Source organism: Pipistrellus hanaki (genome assembly GCF_964339955.1).
Source record: "Pipistrellus hanaki genome assembly, chromosome: 10".
Lineage (NCBI taxonomy): Eukaryota > Metazoa > Chordata > Mammalia > Chiroptera > Vespertilionidae > Pipistrellus > Pipistrellus hanaki.
This window is the reverse complement of record NC_140512.1, coordinates 18652878-18670888: the sequence shown is the minus strand read 5'-3', so window position 1 is coordinate 18670888 and position 18011 is coordinate 18652878. Positions and strand designations below refer to the sequence as shown.

Genomic DNA, 18011 nt, shown 5'->3' with positions numbered 1-18011 from the left:
TAAATCAATAAAAATATTAAAAAGAAAAAAAAAGGATTATCTTGCTTAACACTATCCAGAAGAAACCCATACCATCCACTATTCTGAGGTGAATTGGAAAGTGGAGTGTATTTTCCAAAAGCTTAATGAGTGGTTACTATGCTATCCTCTCCAATAAAAAAGAAACATGCAAATTGACTGCACCTCTGCTACACCCACAAGCCATACCCACCAGCCAATCAGGGCAAACATGCAAATTAACCCTACCAAGATGTCAATTAATTTGCATATCCAGGCCAGAACCAAGACTGAAGACAGTGTAGAAAGAAGCCAAGCGCTGCAGAAGGAAGCGAAGCTGCGGAGAAGCAAGCAAGCGGAGCGACTGAGAAGGCAGGGAAGCAGGCAGGGCGGAGGAGAAGGGAGAGAAGCTGGAGGGGCTGTGGAGAAGGGAGGAAAGCAGGTGGCAGCGGAGACCACAGCAGGAATCTTCCTGCAAGGGGCATCTAGTTTAAGAATATAATTACATTATATAATTACATTACTCTATATTGATAGCATTATACTAGAATATAATGCTATCAATATAGAGTGGAGGTAAAAGTAGGCCTATAGTTGTTAGTATTCGAAACAGAGTTTAATCAACAGATGTTCTTTTCTTATTTTTTAAAGAACAGTTTGACTTTTGGAGAGAGTGAGAGGAAGAAGGAAAGGAGAGAGGGAGTGGAGGGGGGGTAGGGGGAGAGAGGGAGAGAGAGAGGGAGAGAGAGAGGGAGAAAGAGAGAGAGAGAGGGAGGAAGGGAAAGACACATCAATGTGAAAGTGCAACATCAATGGGCACATGTGGGAGGCAACCAATCAATGTGTTTCTCTCACATCAATATTTCTCTCTTTCTCATTCCCTCTCCCTACCCCCTTCTACTCTCTCTGGAAATCAATAGAAAAAATATCCTCAGGTGACAATTAACAAACAAACAGTTTTATTAAGGTATCTGTCTATATTATTTTACTTTTATTTTTAGTTTATTGACTTAGAGAGACATCAATATGTTGTTCTACTTATTTATGCATTCATCAGTTGCTTCTTATATGTGCCCTGATTGGAGGAGATCAAACCTGCAACCTTGGTGTATCATCAGGAACATGCTCTAACCAACAGAGCTACTTGGCCTGGGCCTATATTATTTTATTTTAATGAAATAACTTTGAATAGGGAATCCACAAAAAGATATTCTTACTTGGATTTTCAGTATTTAAAAGAAAATTAAGCCCTGGCTGGTGTGTCTCAGGTGGTTGACTATCCCAGGCCCAGAGGGAGGTCGCTGGTTCAATTTCTGGTCAGGGCACATGCCCGGGTTGTGGGCTTGATCCCTGGTAGGAGATGTCCAGGAGGCAGCCAACTGATATTTCTCTCTTACATCGATGTTCCTATTTCTCTCCCTCTCTCTTTCTCTATCTAAAATGAATGAAAACATATAAAAAATAAAAATAAAATTAGTACCAGAGTAATTGTGATGCTTTAGAAAATTAAACAATAACAACAAAAACTACTCAGAAGGAAAAACAAGAAGTACTAGATCAAATTATTATCTTGTAGTGTACCCTGAAAGATTAGTTACTTCCTCATTAATACTTAAACTCATTAGAAAAACTAAAGCTAGTGTAGGCTACAAATTGCTAATTAGCATTTCAATTTCTATGAAAGACATTTCCAACTTACAAGGCAGTATGTCCTTATATCTGTTCTTTTTAACATTTTCTTCTTTTTCTCCAGTGGCTGTGGGATAAATCTTTTCTGTTCTGTATTTGGTAGACAATCTTCTTAATCGCTTAAAATACAAAAGAAAGAAAAAATTCAAGTTTAGAAAAACATTAATATTTTCAAATTTTTAAAGATTTACAAATAATTCTTCACTCAATTTTGCTAACTCCAATTCCTCATAACTCATTTCCCGAAGTTTACAGTATCTCACCACCCCTTAATAATTAACCTCAAGGATGACTTTTATTAAGTGCAAACATAAGATTAATATCACAAAGTAACAGTGAAAGAAAGCAAACTAGAGTAACTAAGTCATTTTAGTTAAAGAAACCATTAATAAGCTGAATCAGAATATTTAACTCAGTCCTTAACTTACTCAAGTAATATTTGTTTTAATAAGGGGTTTCAAAAACCAGGTTTTTAAAACCATGCCTAGAGACTTCCCTTTGATGGCAGCGTAGGTAAGCGCAGTACTTGCCTCCTCCCACAACCACATCAAAATTACAAACTACAAAACAACCATCAGTCAGAACCACCTGAAATCTGGCTGACTGGAGTCCTACAACTAGGGAATTAAAGCAGCAGCCCCATGGAGACTGATAGAAGGGATGGAGACATGAAATGGGCTAGATAAAAATTATGAAGTATATCTCAGCTGCAGAAATCCCTACACCAGGCCCCCCAGACCAGGATTCCAGTGCCAGAAAGAGAACGGCTATAAAAACCAGAGGAATTTAGAATGAGGGAGACTGAGGGTGCAATGAGTCCCAGGCAATTCCTCTTAAAGGGTCTGCACAGACTTACTCTGACTCCCTCCCTTCTGAGCTCCATTGCTGTGGCAACAACTTGAAAGACACCAGAGACATATGAGGAGGAACTGAATTTTCTGGCATCAGGGCAAGAGCTGAGGTGGTGGTGGTGGTGGTGGGGTGTCAGCTTTCTCCCAGAAAGAAGTTCTGGCAAGGCCGCTGTTCTTTTGATGAGGACTCTTTCTCCCCCCATCTCCCAAAGAGCTGTCAGGCAAGCATCTTATCAGAGACTCCATCAACCTGGCTCACACTGTTTGCCCTGCCCTGGTGACTAATATTCCAAATAGAATGCAATTTTCAAGCCCACCAAGGCTGTTTCCAGTGGCTTTTCCATACAAGATATCCCAGGCAAGCCCCCAAGACCATATTTAAAATGATGAAGAAAGGAAAGTTTCTCATGTTTGTCACCCGAATCAGGAAGCCCCAGGGAGAACGAGAGGGGGAAAATCACCAGCCTTTGGCAAGGCAGCCTTTCTAATGCCAGCCAACTATGACATCCAGGCATTCATCATGGACCAGACCCTGCCATTTGCTGTGTGATGGGAGCTATCAAGGACTTTTTGGTCAGTCAGAGCAGGTATGCTGATGTCACTCTGGAGGAATAGGTGTCATCAGCAAAGGAGGAAGAGGCACAGAGGAAAAACTAAGCAAGAGAAGGGTAAAGGAGAAGGAGGGAGACCCAAAATCTCAGTTTTCAAAGGCATTGGAGCTGGAAATAAACAAGAGACCTGAAACAGGGCAGCTGTGACCTTTGCCTGGAACTCATAGGACAGAGCTCAGTCAGGGCTGGTGGGGTGGGGTGGGCGTGGGAAACCACACACTGGGCAGAATTCTAGTTTCCTCTAGAGAGGACTTGCCACGTGGCCAGTCTGTGATCAGAGTAAGAATTACTGCTGAAAGGCTTCAAGTAGGAAGACAGGTTTTGTATTAACATTGGACACTGCCAAATTCAGATTTACTATAAAATCACTATTTTTTTATATATATTTTGATGACTTTTCACAAGGTGGAAGAGAGAGTTAGAAACATCGATGAGAATCATTAATCAGTTGCCTCCTGCATACCCCCCCCACTGGGGATGTGCCCGCAACCAAGGTACATGCCCTTGACCGGAATCAAACCCAGGACCCTTCAGTCAGCAGGCCAACGCTCTACCCACTGAGCCAAACCAGTTTTGGCTAAAATCACTAGATGAAAACCTGACGGTTGCTTTTTCCTATTTAAATTTGGGGGATTCTTGCCTGGCCAGTGTGGCTCAGCAGTTGAGCACTGAACCATGAATGTCAGTTTGGTTCCGCTAAGGGCCCATGCCCAGGTTGCGGGCTTAACCCCCAATGGGGGGTGCAGGGTGGGGGTGGGGGGGCATACAGAGAATCGATGATTCTCATCCCTCATGTTTCTCTTTCTCTCTTTTCCTCCTCTCCCTTCCTCTTTCTGTTAAAATAAATAAATAAATAAAATTAAAATAAACAAATTTGGGGGAGTCTCTACTGCTATGTCACCACCCTTTCAATATACCTGCTATGATGTCGTGTCCTACAGTGTCCATGCTTTTTATTTTCTGTTAATTGAAAGGATACTAGGTTCTAATCAGACAAACATTAAGACTTGATTTAATTGAATCAGGCTCTTCACACTGCAAAAAACATCATTTTCATTACTGTGAAATTAAAACTTGCCATGGGAGGACTGCATGGAACTCTGGTATTTAAATACCTAATCAGGATGCCAGGATGTGTAAATCTAACATCTTCAAAAAATGCAGAAAACAGAAAATAATATAACTTGGAGATCTTAAGTACAATATTTCCTTTGAATTTCTTGGAATTAAAGAGAAATTAATTCATCTAACTCAGTTGTTAGGTAGTCTATGAAGTTCAGGGATCCTGTTCTGTGTCCTTATTTAGGAAACAGTATGCTGGTGATGAGTTTCCTGTGTTCTTTTAAATGTGATAATTTTAAAAGGTGTAAATTGGGAATCAGCCAAGTCCTTTGCAGAGTGTGGCATAAACTCATTTCATTTGTAAATATGTTGTTTCTTTTATAAAATGCCTAAATGTGTGGCATTTCTGTATAGTATTCACATGATCCTCTACCTGTTAATGTCTGATTTGCTTGTTCATGTTGCAACCTACTCTGGGTAAGAGTTATGGAATTTATAAACTAGTGTCATTTTTAAGAACTGAAATTGTTTATAAAAACCTTCCACTGTGATTTTAACAAAATAGAATATGTACATGGTTAGAAAATGACATTGTTTAAAAAGGCTACCAAATGGAAGGTCTGTGCCTAACCGCTGCTGCCACTATTGTCCCACACAAAGCTATTAATGTTTCCAAAAATACGTAATTACCAGCTTTGAAAAATAAAAAATGTTAAAGGGTCTTCTTTAAGAAGAAGAGGAAAAAAAGATTAAAAATATGAACGATAAAATGGCAGTAAGTACATATCTATCAACAATTAATTAAATCTGAAAAAATAAATAAAGGAACAAACAGTAACAGAGATAACAAAAGAACATTTTTGACAGTTGCCAAATGGGAGGGGGTTTTTGGTGGTTGAAAAAGGTGAAGGGATTAAGAAGTACAAATTGGTAGTTAACAAAATAAACTAATGAACAAATTAGATTTAGAGACATTGAAAAAAACAACAACAAATTGGTAGTAAAAAATAGTCACAGGGATGTAAAGTACAACATAGGGAATATCCTATACTATCTAATAAAAGAGTAATATGCAAATTAACCACTCTGCTACACCCACCAGCCAAACAGGAGCAAGTATGCAAATTAATCCAACCAAGCTGGCTATGGCCACGAAGCAAGCAGGAGGCTTGGGTTCCTCCAGTGATGGAGGAAGCCAAGCTTTCCGCACACCCTGGCCAACCCAGGCCTCCACTCAAGGCTACAAAGTTTCCATTATAGAAGATAAATAAATCCCATATACCAGGGCCTTCACTTGGGTCGCCGGGGGGCATAGCCGGCCTGCAAACCACCACAGGCCCCTCGTCCACGCTACCTATGCCCCAAGAGAACCCCCACCCTGACCTGGGACACCTTTCAGGGAAAACCACCTGGCCCCCACCCATGTGCGATGCCTCTATACTATCTAATAAATAAGAGTAATATGCAAATTGACTGTCACTTCAACACACAAGATGGCTGCCCCATGTGGACACAAGATGGCCACCACAAGATGGCCAGCAGGAGAGGTCATTTGGGAGGGACCAGGCCTACAAGAGAAGGCAGTTGGGAGCGATCAAGCCTGCAGGGGAGGGCAGTTAGGGGTGACCAGGCCAGCAGGGGAGGGAAGTTGGGGGTGACTGGACCTGTAGGGAAGGGCAGTTGGGGGGGGACCCAGGCCTGCAGAGGAGTGATTAGGGGGTGATCAGGTTGGCAGGCAGAAGCGGTTAGGGGCAATCAGCAAGGCAGCAGGCGAGCAGCTGGGAGCCAGCAGTCCCAGATTGGAGAGGGTATAGGCTGAGCTGAGGGATACACACCCCCATGCATGAATTATGTCCACCAGACCTCTAGTAATCAATAATATTCTAATAACTATGTATCAGATTGGTACAAAATTTATCAGAATAATTATTTAGTAAATTATGTAATGCCTAATCCCTGGGGTATACAACTGAAACTAATATAATAAGTTTATCAACTCTAAATGCAAATTAAAGAAATGGTTTAAAATTAAAACAAGTAAAACCATGCCTAAAAGATAATGTGTAATTTTCTTTATTCTATCTTAAACCTTGAGCACTAATGATTGTGCCAGGCTCATTCTAAAACATAAGCTAATAATTACTTATAAGACACTACAAAACAAAGTTCTTTCACATACTGAATTGGAAATGTCCAACAAAGACCAATTCTACTTATTCACTGAATTTCAGAAGTGGTTTGTGAGTTAGTGACAAATTCTTACCACATATGGCAGAAGGGGATGTTCTATGGGCTGGAATATTTCTGCATGTCAGTAATACACTTCCTGCTTTCAGACTCACTGAAAGTCAGCATTGTGAATTGTTTAAATTCACTATTGAACTACATTGCTGATTTCAAAGGAGCCTACTTTCTCCCAGGCTTAAAGACATATTGAAGGTATTCTGGTTTTACTATTCAACAAATTATTAAATGCAAATGTAATGAAAAACAGCTCTAATAACATTTAACTTTTTCATCATTTTACTTTTGCTACTTGTGATGTTGATATTTGAACAATTAAGAATATTATGTTTACATTTTTTTAAAAAATCACAGAACTTTCCAAGATTCTTAATTCTTATTATAATATAGCTTTAACATACAGCAGTTGAAATATTCTTACAATAGGCACTTACATATAAAATAGTGAGCCTTTAAGTTCTCTTTGAAAAACTAATAAACTTTAATCACCACAATTTTAAGAGGCCTAAAACAAGAATACACTTTTCCCACCCTTAAGATGAAAAAAAATCCCCCACACTTATGATGCTGCTTTCTTTGGCAAAGTTCTCGAAGTATAGTGGGGGAGGGGGGACAGGGTGGGAATTGTTTCTAAACACAAATGAACTGTTGGCGAGGGTACGGGAAAACAAGACTTCATTAAATGCTGGTAACAAAGAACATTTTAGCATAACACTTAGAAAGGTGATTTGGCAATTACAAATAACCATACCCTTTAAACCAGGAATTATACTTTTTAAAAAATATATATATTTTATTGATTTTTTACAAAAGGGAAGGGAGACAGATAGAGAGTTAGAAACATTGATGAGAGAGAAACATCAATCAGCTGCCTCCTGCACACCTCCCACTGGGGATGTGCCCGCAACCCAGGTACATGTCCTTGACCAGAATCAAACCTGGGACCTTTCAGTCTGCAAGCCAATGCTCTATCTACTGAGCCAAACTGGTCAGGACCAGGAATTATACTTCTATAAATTTATCCTCTAGTTAAATAGCACACACAGAAAAGTATGTATATACAAAGTTACTTATTGCAGCATACTATATAATAAAAGCCTAATATGCTAAGTGTCCGGTTGTCCATTCAACCAATCAAAGCATAATATGCTAATGATATGCTAAGACCACTCAACCACTCGCTGTGCACTGACCACCAGGGGGCAGACGCTCTGACCAGTAGGTTAGCTTGCTGCTGTGGTTCGATCAATCAGGATGGAGTGAGATGAGCCGAACATAACCTGGAGCCCTCCTATGTCCCTCCCCAAGGCCAGCAGGTAGACATCCGCAAGGGGTCCCAGACTGTGAGAGGGTGCAGGCTGGGCTGAGGTGCTCCCTCCTCCCCCCCACCCCCCACCAGTATACAAATGTCATGCACCAGGCCTCTAGTAATCAATAATATCAAGATAACTATATATAGGGCCAGAATGGTACCTGAAGCAACTAAAGAGACCAACCACTCTGTAAAGTACATCACTTTCCTGTACATCTGAAACTGCTATAGAATAATACTGAATATAAACTGTAATTGAAAAATAAAATTTAAAAAAAGACATTTTCAATTAATTTTACCTTTGAAAGTATTGGCGGGGAAATCAGATAAATCCCCTTAAATAATTTCATTTGAATCTCAGCGTTTCTGTTCTAAAAGACAAGTATGAGAGTTTTAATTTTAGCCTCACACATATAAATCCTCCAAAGGATCTATCATCTTCAAGATAAACTACTAATTCCTTAGTTTAAATACAACGTATTTTGAATGTTGCCTGCCTAATTTCCTAGCTTCTTTTTTTATAATACTTTCTTATTTAGAGTTTGATGCTTCAGCCCTATAGAATTACCAACACCACAAGCACCCCTCCACCCCTTTACATAAGAGTTTTACCGTTTTTACTAATGTTGATGAGTTAATAGTAGGACTCTTGCTAGAGTGCTATTTCCTTTCTGGAGCCTTTCTTGAACCACCCCTTCTTAACCACCCCTCAGCCTCCAGCAGAATAGTCAATACTAAATTACTCTATTATCACTTGTAAAAAGTATTTCAGTAATTGTCTATCTCAGTCACCAGATTATAAAACTGAAGGCAGCTGATTCCCAACCCGACCCCATGCCCTTACCCCCGCCACTGTCTTCATCCATAGGTATAAGATTTTTTTGTCCAATCTCTTCCCGAACCCCTCAGACCCCCCTTACACCTGAGAATTGTTAGTCCAGTGGGGTTGGGAATCAGGTGGAGGGGAGCTATTGGGGGGTGAGAGAAGTGGAACACCTGTAATAATCTGAACAATAAAGACTTATTATATTTAAAAAAAAAAAAACAACTGAAGGCAGATATTGGACCATCTTATTGGACTTTATAAACCAGTATGTAATGCAATGCAAATGACACTGAAAGGGTTAGTTAGCTAGCTTAATTAGAAAAGTTTGCAGGGTTTTATTTATTTTTAAATATATATTTTATATATTTTATTGATATTTTTACAGAGATGAAGGGGGGGGAATAGAGAGTTAGAAACATCGATCAGCTGCCTCCTGCACACCCCTTACTGGGGATGTGCCCGGAACCAAGGTATATGCCCTTGACCAGAATTGAACCTGGGACTTTTCAGTCCACAGGCCAATGCTCTATCGATGCTCTATCTACTGAGCCAAACTAGTTAAGGCTTGCAGAGTTTTAGGGATGAGGAGGACCCATAGGAGAGGAATACATGGATGGAGACTGGAAGACACCAGGGTGCTTTTCTTACTTGTACAGCGGAGAGAGAAATGCCACAAGAAAAGGGGGTCCAGGAAGATGGAAACTTTTGTGGCCTGAGCATTAAAACAGCCATAAACCTAGGTCAGACAGGGGTATCTCTGGCCTGAGCAATTAAAGTGACCATAAGTTAGACCAAAAGTAACCCTGACCTGAGCAGTTGGGAGAGCTGTAAGATAAGGCTTTCTCTGCCAGCACAACTGGGAGAAAACCATAAGATAAATAAAAATGACTCCAACCAGCAAGATAAGGGGGTGAGAAAAACCACGTAGACTTTGAGCTTTGAAACTAATTCTATTTAACAAAATGACCAAAGAGGAAAACGTGTGTGTGTGTGTCCCAAAATAAGGAAAGGAACCAATTACAAAAGGTCAGATTCAAACAAAAACTGCAGCATATATAAACTGGAAACAAAGGGACATGAGGCAAGGAATTTTTTTATTTTCCCATTAGAGAAAGGGAAAGCAGGCTTTTCACACTGGGGACACCCCTGCCCAGACGGACTTTATTATCTGCTTCCAATAAACTTCTACATTTTGTATTAAAGAAGCCTTTTTGTCTGTGAGTTTATTCTTCAAACTTTGTGAGTAAAAGAACCCACAGGAAGAAAAGTCTGCACCCCGAACCCCATGTTTCAACATTAAAAATGGGTAAATTTAAAAATTATTTGAGGGAGAATCCAAGATGGCTGCTCGGGTAGGCAACTAGCCGCAGCCGCACACAACAATTTTAATAAAATACAACTAAAATATAAAATGGACATTACCCAGAACTACAGGAAAGTCGACTGACTGGAAATCCTACAACAAGAAGCAAGGAGAAAACCAGAAGGAAGCACGGAGGAGCTGTAAAAGCCTAAGGTACGGAGACACGCGGCGCGCGGAGAGGACGGAGCCGGAGAGGAGGGAGGCCGAGTGCCTGGCGGGCGTTCCCAAGCGGGAAGGAGAGAAAACTCCGACTGTGCTGGGCCCCTGACTGCTCTGAACCCCAGTTCTGGGCCAGACCCCGGGGACTCAGGCTCAGCCATAGGGAGCTGGGCTGTAAGTCGGAACCCCGGGGTAGCGGAGAAAGGAGGTCCCGGAGGCGCGCACACTGCCCCCAGAGAAGGGACGGTCGGCTGTGCCGCGGGATTGCCCTGACGGGAAGGAGACTGGGGCTCCAGACTGCTGTGAACGCCATCTCCAACTCCACTTCCAACTGAACTGAACCCCAATACCGGGCTCATTGGGGGAGAGCATAGACTGTTTGGCAGCAGGCGAAAATCGAGGGCACCTTTCTCTCAGAGGCGCCGGCAGCGAGCACTGAAGGACCCGCATAGGGCGGGGCTGACGGAAGCCAAAGCTGCAGGCTCCACCCTGAAACCCCGTCCCATCTGTAACTGCGAAATGCGACAACAAAATAGATCACAAACGAAAGAAATGGAGGACAAAAAGCGTCTGGATATAGAGTTCAAATCTACGCTTATAAGGTTTTTCAAGAATTTCCTAGAAAAGATGGATAAGGCCTATGAGGATATGAAAAGAGATCAACTAGAATTAATAAGGAGTCAACAAGAAATGATAAGGGATCAACAAGAAATAAAGAATACATTGTCTGAAATAAAAAATATTCTACAGAGTCCTAAAAACAGAAGGGAAGATCGCAAGAATCAAGTCAAAGATTTGGAACATAAAGAGCCAGAAGACACTCCTCCACAGAAGCTAGAAGGCAAGAGAATCCAGAAAATTGAAGATAATGTAAGAAACCTCTGGGACAACTTCAAACGAACCAACATCAGAATTATGGGGGTTCCAGAAGAGGAGAGAGAGCAAGATATCGAAAACATACTGAAAGAAATAGTGACAGAAAACTTCCCCCACCTGGTGAAAGAATTTGACTTACAAGTCCAGGAAGCGCACAGAACCCCAAACAAAAGGAATCCAAAGAGGACCACACCGAGACACATCATTATTAAAATTCCAAGAGCAAAAGATAAAGAGAGAATATTAAAAGAAGCAAGAGCAAAGAAGGTAGTAACTTATAAAGGAGCACCTATACGATTGTCAGCTGACTTCTCAACAGAAACCATGCAGGCCAGAAGGGAATGGCAAGAAATATTCAAGGTGATGAATAGCAAGAACCTACAGCCAAAAATAAGCTACCCAGCAAAGCTATCACTCAGAATCGAAGGCCAGATAAAGAGCTTCACTAATAAAAAAAAGCTAAAGGAGTTCATCACCACCAAACCAGAATTATATGAATTGCTGAAGGGGGTTCTTTCAGAAGAGAAAGTAAACAAAGATAAAAATTATGAACAACAAATACGTAATTATCAACAAGTGAATCTAAAAACCAAGGAAATTAAAAAAATCTGATGAACAATATTAACTGTTGAATATAATAGAATCAGAGGTATGGAAGGGGAGTGAACTGACGATTCTTGGGGAAAAGGGGAGAGGGGGGCGTGGGAAGAGACTCAACATAAACTGTGCACCTATGGATGAGGACAATGGGGAGAGGGGAAAGGGCAGAGGGTGGGGTGGGAACCTGGTGGAGGAGAGCAATGGTGGGGGGGGGGGGGGGGGGGGGAAAGGAACATTTGTAATAATATGAAAAATAAAAACTTTAAAAATAAATAAATAAATAAATAAATAAAGTCATCAAGAGCCAGAGCCTTAAGACACGTACTAGTAGATACTTTAAAAAAAAAAAAAAAAAAAAATTATTTGAGCCTTCTCAGACAAGTCACAGAGATGTCTCTAATATTAGAATTTTTTTAAAAATATATTTTATTGATTTTTCACAGAGAGGAAGAGAGAGGGATAGAGAGTTAGAAACATCGATGAGAGAGAATCATCGATCAGCTGCCTCTTGCACACCCCCCACTGGGGATGCGCCCACAACCAAGGTACATGCCCTTGACCAGAATCGAACCTGGGACCTTTCAGTCCACAGGCCAACGCTCTATCCACTGAGCCAAACCAGTCCCGGCTAATATTAGAATTTTTGATGCAGAAAAAAACTGAGTTTAATATTCACTGTTTCAAAGTTCCAAACAAATTATTTTCACTTTGTCTCTTAAAGCACAAAAGTTTTATTCCCCTAAACCTAAATCAGTAATCTGAGTCTCAAAGGCCACAAAAAGTCACTTGCAATATGACTATTTTCTTTAAGATACCCTTTGTGTGTCAAGATTTAAGTCCTTTAAAAGAGTAGAACAGTTTCCCTGTTTATCTAATGACCAAAGCTAATGAGAACACATTGTGTGATATTTGTTGAATCTCTATAAACAGATGTCTAATGGATTGTCCACTGAGTGTCTCATGGGCATCACAAACCTCCAAATAATACTACCATTCAACAGTTATTCAAGTCTAAAGGCTAGGAATCATTCCTTCATTTACCTCCACCTCACCCCAGATATCCAATCCATCAACAAACTGTGTTAGCTTCACCTCTAAAATATATCTAAATTTATTCATAGTCATTGAACAGACTTAGAATTCAGAATACATTTAGACAGGGACAAGTATTAAATTTAACTATTGGCTAGATTTCAAGTCAGGACAATTAAGAAAAGGACACAAAAAGAAATAGAGCTAAAATGGAAATTAAGCTAACGCTAATTCTTTTTGGAATAAGATAGGATATAAATAAATTAAATATTGGAGCTCAAGACTTCTCATGCTGTTACTAGTCCACACAATACTGCCCCAAATCCTCCATGTCAAAACACTTAAACAGTAGGAAGTATCTTAAGACAATAGTTTTAGTAAAATGTACACAATATACAAATCTTAAACTGTACATTAAAGGGAAATAAAAATGGAATTACTTTAAGCCTAAGAATTACAATAGGCAAAATATAACAATAACTAATCTATAAAATAGTGCTGCTTTTGCTATTCTCTGAAATTTTTCTGAGGCAATTATTGAGACAATCTGGAATTTTAATAGGTAGGGTGGTTTGACACATAGTTGGCATTCAATAAAACTGTTAAATGAATAAATCCATCTAGTTTGATAACTGAAATGTTTAATTGTCCTACATCACAAAAGCCACTCAATCTAATACTACTAACTTAAACCAAAATAAATTCCATGTAAAACCCAAATACAAAGTAATAGCAACAAGTAGTAAAATCAGAGTACAATTTCCACCAAAAGCAAACTCTGTTTTTAAGTTCTTAAAAGCGTATTTATATAAAAATATGCATACCTCTAAATAATGTTACAAGCAACTAAAATAACCAAAGGGTCTATCAACTATGCAATTGCAACACCCACCTCTGATTTCAAAATATGCAACTCCCCTCTCAAAATTCTTGTTTTTATCTTTGCTCACACTTTACCTACTGCTGCATGGCAGATTAACTTGCCTGCCATTGTTTTGCAGAAAAGCATGGTTGTGAGTTCTAATATGAAGCTAAGACAGGACTAATGTTAAAAAGAACATAGCCAAAACCGGTTTGGCTCAGTGGATAGAGCGTCAGCCAGCGGACTGAAAGGTACCGGGTTCGATTCCGGTCAAGGGCATGTACCTCGGTTGCGGGCACATCCCCAGTAGGGGGTGTGCAAGAGGCAGCTGATCGATGATTCTCTCTCATCGATGTTTCTAACTCTCTATCCCTCTCTCTCTTCCTCTCTGTGAAAAATCAATAAAATATATTTTAATAAATAAATAAATAAATAAATAAGAACATAATTTTAAGTAAATGGGGCCCATCTTATGGGACTTTGGGTAACAAAGAATTTTTTTCTTTGTTCATGTTGACTTCAATGCTTCAGTTATTTTCCTAGTAGTCTGTCAAGCAAACTCTTTGCTTTTTTCTAGTTCAACACAGAAATCATCTTGCTGAAACATTTCCTGAGACTAGTACTAGCACCCATCAGCCCCATCTTCCATTTCCTCCAAAAATACTTCTTCATCTCTAACCACAGCTCTTCAAATATGCCTCTAAAATAGGATATATCCCAATGTACAATGATTATTCATATATGCACACAGTGTCCCTGGTAGAGCATGAATTCCCTGAAGATGCAGGCCTTATCTTCTTTTTCTATTAATACCAGCTAGTACCAGCATAACCTGTGACAAATAGCATCAATAAACTGTTTAGGTCTTCTCAGGTGGTAATGCTCAATTCAGAGAAGACGAATACAAATCAGAATTGACCATATATTTAAGAAACTATTTTTCTCTCCCCTCTTACACTTCATTACTACTTCAATGGGACTGCGTTGAGTCAGAGAAGGTGGGGTTCAATTCCATCAACCATTAGCAAAAGAGGTCTAACATAGTAATTTTATAATCCTCCCTGAATGAGTGCAGTATTAGACCTTAATTTAGAGAAATTATTTTGAAATAATACTTTGTTCCACAACTTATATTTTAAAAAACAAGTATGGAGAAACATAAAAACTGAAAAGAAAAAAGTAATATAAAAATTTCACAACAAGTTTAATTGATTTTTTTCAACAGCCTAGGCAATAAGCAAATGCACTTTTTCCTTTTCTTAAAGCTCCTGTTTTCTGATTGGAAAAGGAAGTATTTCTGTTGTGTTTTCTAAGACCAAAATAAGTTAGGAGGTGTAATTCAAGTTTATTGCCACGCTATATTATTATGAAAATAAAGTAGAACCCCATTTGAATTGAGAACAATAAAAATGTTTTGTCATATATATTAATTTTAGTGAAATGACAATATTTAATACCAAAGAGAAAAAGTGTTCCCAGGTTTGATTATTTTATTTCCACTTGTTCCTACTCACAAAGCCATCACTCTTCTCTTTCTTTCATCCTTTTTTCATCATCTTTATCTAATGCTCCTCTAACCATGTAACTCATGAAACCAGTGGTTCTTCAATTTCCAAATCTATCTAGCAAATTGCTCAGAAATTCTAAAATATGGATATTAAAACTATGGCTCCTGACTATGCCACCCTTCATCTGGTTTTGTGTCTTGATTTAAAAAAAAGAAGAGCACTATAATCCTTTTTAGCCTTCCGTCTCTATTGCCAAAACCAGACTCAAACGTAGTCCAAAGTGCCCTGCTGGTGTGGGTCGTGGTTGAGTGTCAAACTATGAGCCAGGAGGTAACAGTTCGATTCCTGGTCAGGGCACATGCCAGGTTGCAGGCTCTATCCCCAGTGTGGGGCATGCAGGAGGCAGCTGATCAAAGATTTTTTTTTCCTAATCATTGAATGTTTCTCTGTCTCTCTTCCTCTACCTTCCTCTCTGAAATCAATAAAAAATAAAAAGTAGTCCAAAGCAATCTATCACTAATCTCATTCCTTAATATGTAAACATACAGTAAAATTGAGAACATTAAGTTCCAACTTTAACATATTAATATCATCTTGTCCAAATGAAAAATAAAACAAGCCTCCCAAGTTAACAGTATGCATGCAGAATTTATATCTATATTTGCCAAAACAAATATAGCACAGGAAGAGTCACCTTTGCAGTTTGAGAGCTCAATACATACATAGTTACCACTAAATGGAAATAAATGATCTTTTGCTTGACCAGACTACCACAAAGCTGTGATCAACAGACCAAACTTTTAAAGAGAAACTTACATTTCCTGGTGAACCATTAACCATGAATCCTCTGAAAACATTCTGAAAGTACTTTATGAAGTTACCAATAATCTCCAAACAGCATCTAAATCTCAAAAACACATCATATAGTTTTATTTTTAAAACACTGATGAGTGCTTAACTCCTTTCTTAGATTCCATTGAAACAGCTGTCTCTTAATTCTTCTCTCACCTGCCAATAAGTCCTTTCTGGTTCCTCTTCTTACCGGCATCTAAACATTGGTGTTCTCTCCTCGGATTTTATCTTTTAGCAAGTTTCTCTTCTCCCTATCATGCTTTTAACTTTTACATTTCTGAATATCCTCCTCAGACTATTCTAAAAAATTTAAGAGGAAGGAAAGCTTCCAAGCTCATTCTATGAAGCCAGCATCACCCTAATACTAAAACCAGATAAAGACAATACAATGAAAGAGACATAAGCCAAAATTTTAAATACCCGTATTTTCCGGCGTATAAGACAACCCCCTAATTTTACAGTTAAAACATAGGTTTAGGCCTATATTCGCTGTATAAGACTACCCCCCACTTCAAAGAAAAGACTTACTTTGCCGTCAAGATCTGCAGGTAATTTTTGTACAATTTTGGTCTTTGCCCCCGATTTTCGGTTGACTTTTTTTCGTTTCAAAAGTCGTCTTATACGCCAGAAAATACGGTAAAAGATGTGACAGTGTAACCACTTTCCAAACCATGGTCAAACTCTAAAGAGAATTTACTAGTATTTTGTCCAGCAGAAACTTTACTGAGACAAAAGGTATGGCAATCTGTATAATAATCTTGAAGGAAAAAATAATTTTAACTAATTGTATGAACAATGAATTAAAATGGAATTTTGAAGTCACATTAATAAGTGGTGTGACTTATCACATCATCCTAGATGATGATAACCGTTTACTTTGAAAGTGAATCACAGTATTGTTTCATTATGATTGTTAAACTTTCATAAACTGGTGTTTCTCTTTGTGTTAAAGATGGATATGTAGAAACACACATGTAGAATCTTTATGATATAAAGAATTATAACTCAACAACAAAAAAATACAATTAAAAAATGGGCAAATGACTTGAGTAAATACTTCTTCAAAGATATATAAATGCCACCAAGCATATGGAAAAATCATTAATCAGAAGGAAAATCAAACCAAAACAACAAAATAGCACATGGCACCTATTACAATGGCTATTTTTTTTTTTTAAAGGGTTGGTGAAAATGTGGATAAATTGGTGGACTGTTGGTGGAAATATAAAATGGTGCAGCCACTATGAAAAACAGTCAGGTCCTTAAAAAAAAAATTAAAATTTGAGTTATCATATGACCGTTATTCTACTTCTGGGTATATACTGAAAGAATTGAAAGTAAGGTCTCAAAACAGATATGTGTACACTCATGTTCATAGCAACATTATTCACAATAGCCAAGAAGTGGAAGCAACTCAAGTGCCCATTAATGGACAAATGGAAAAATAATTGTGGTTTACATATACAATGTAATATTATTCAGCCTTAAAAAGGCGGGAAATCTTATACATGCTACAACATGGACGGACCTTGAAAACATTATGATAATTGAAATAAGTCAACCACAAAAAGATAAACATTGAATGACTCCACACTTAAATGAAGTATCTAGAGTAGGGGTGTCGAACTCAATCAGAGAAGGGGCCAAAATCTAAAATCCAGCCTAAATCGCGGGCCGAATGGTTTACTGAACAGTCATAAACTGACAATGTCATAAACTGACAGCGGAGTGCAGTGATGACAGCGCGGTGCGGGCCACATTGCAAGGCCTGGCGGGCTGGATTTGGCCCGCGAGCCTTGTGTTTGACACATGTGATCTAGAGTAGCCAAAGTCAGAGAGATAGAAAATATTATAGAATGGTGGTTGCCAGGACCAGAGGAGAGGAGAGAAATGGGAGTATTTTAATGGATATGGAGTTTCAGTTTTTCAAGATGAAGAGTTCTAGAGAATGGGTGTACAACAATATGAATGTACTCAACAATACGGAAATGTACACTTACAAATGATTATGATGGTAAGTTTTATGCTATATGCATTTCACCACAATTACACATTTCTTTTAAAAAAGGAAAACAAAGCCAGTATAGTTGTTTACATAGAAATTAAATGTCCTATCCAGTATAGTAAGGTGAACCAGCTGGCTGTGGGTGCCATACAAATATCTCAG

The 18011-nt window shown here is 38.9% G+C and overlaps 1 protein-coding gene across 1 annotated transcript in view; it reads right to left on the bottom strand.

Moving 5' to 3' along the window:
• Positions 1-18011, bottom strand: part of PTPN12 (protein tyrosine phosphatase non-receptor type 12) — an 80644-nt gene that overhangs the window by 45319 nt on the left and 17314 nt on the right. The window contains exon 2 of the mRNA XM_084897822.1: positions 1697-1805. Within this exon, the coding sequence (XP_084753948.1) occupies positions 1697-1805 (109 nt within the window). The remainder of the gene's footprint in view (positions 1-1696; positions 1806-18011) is intronic.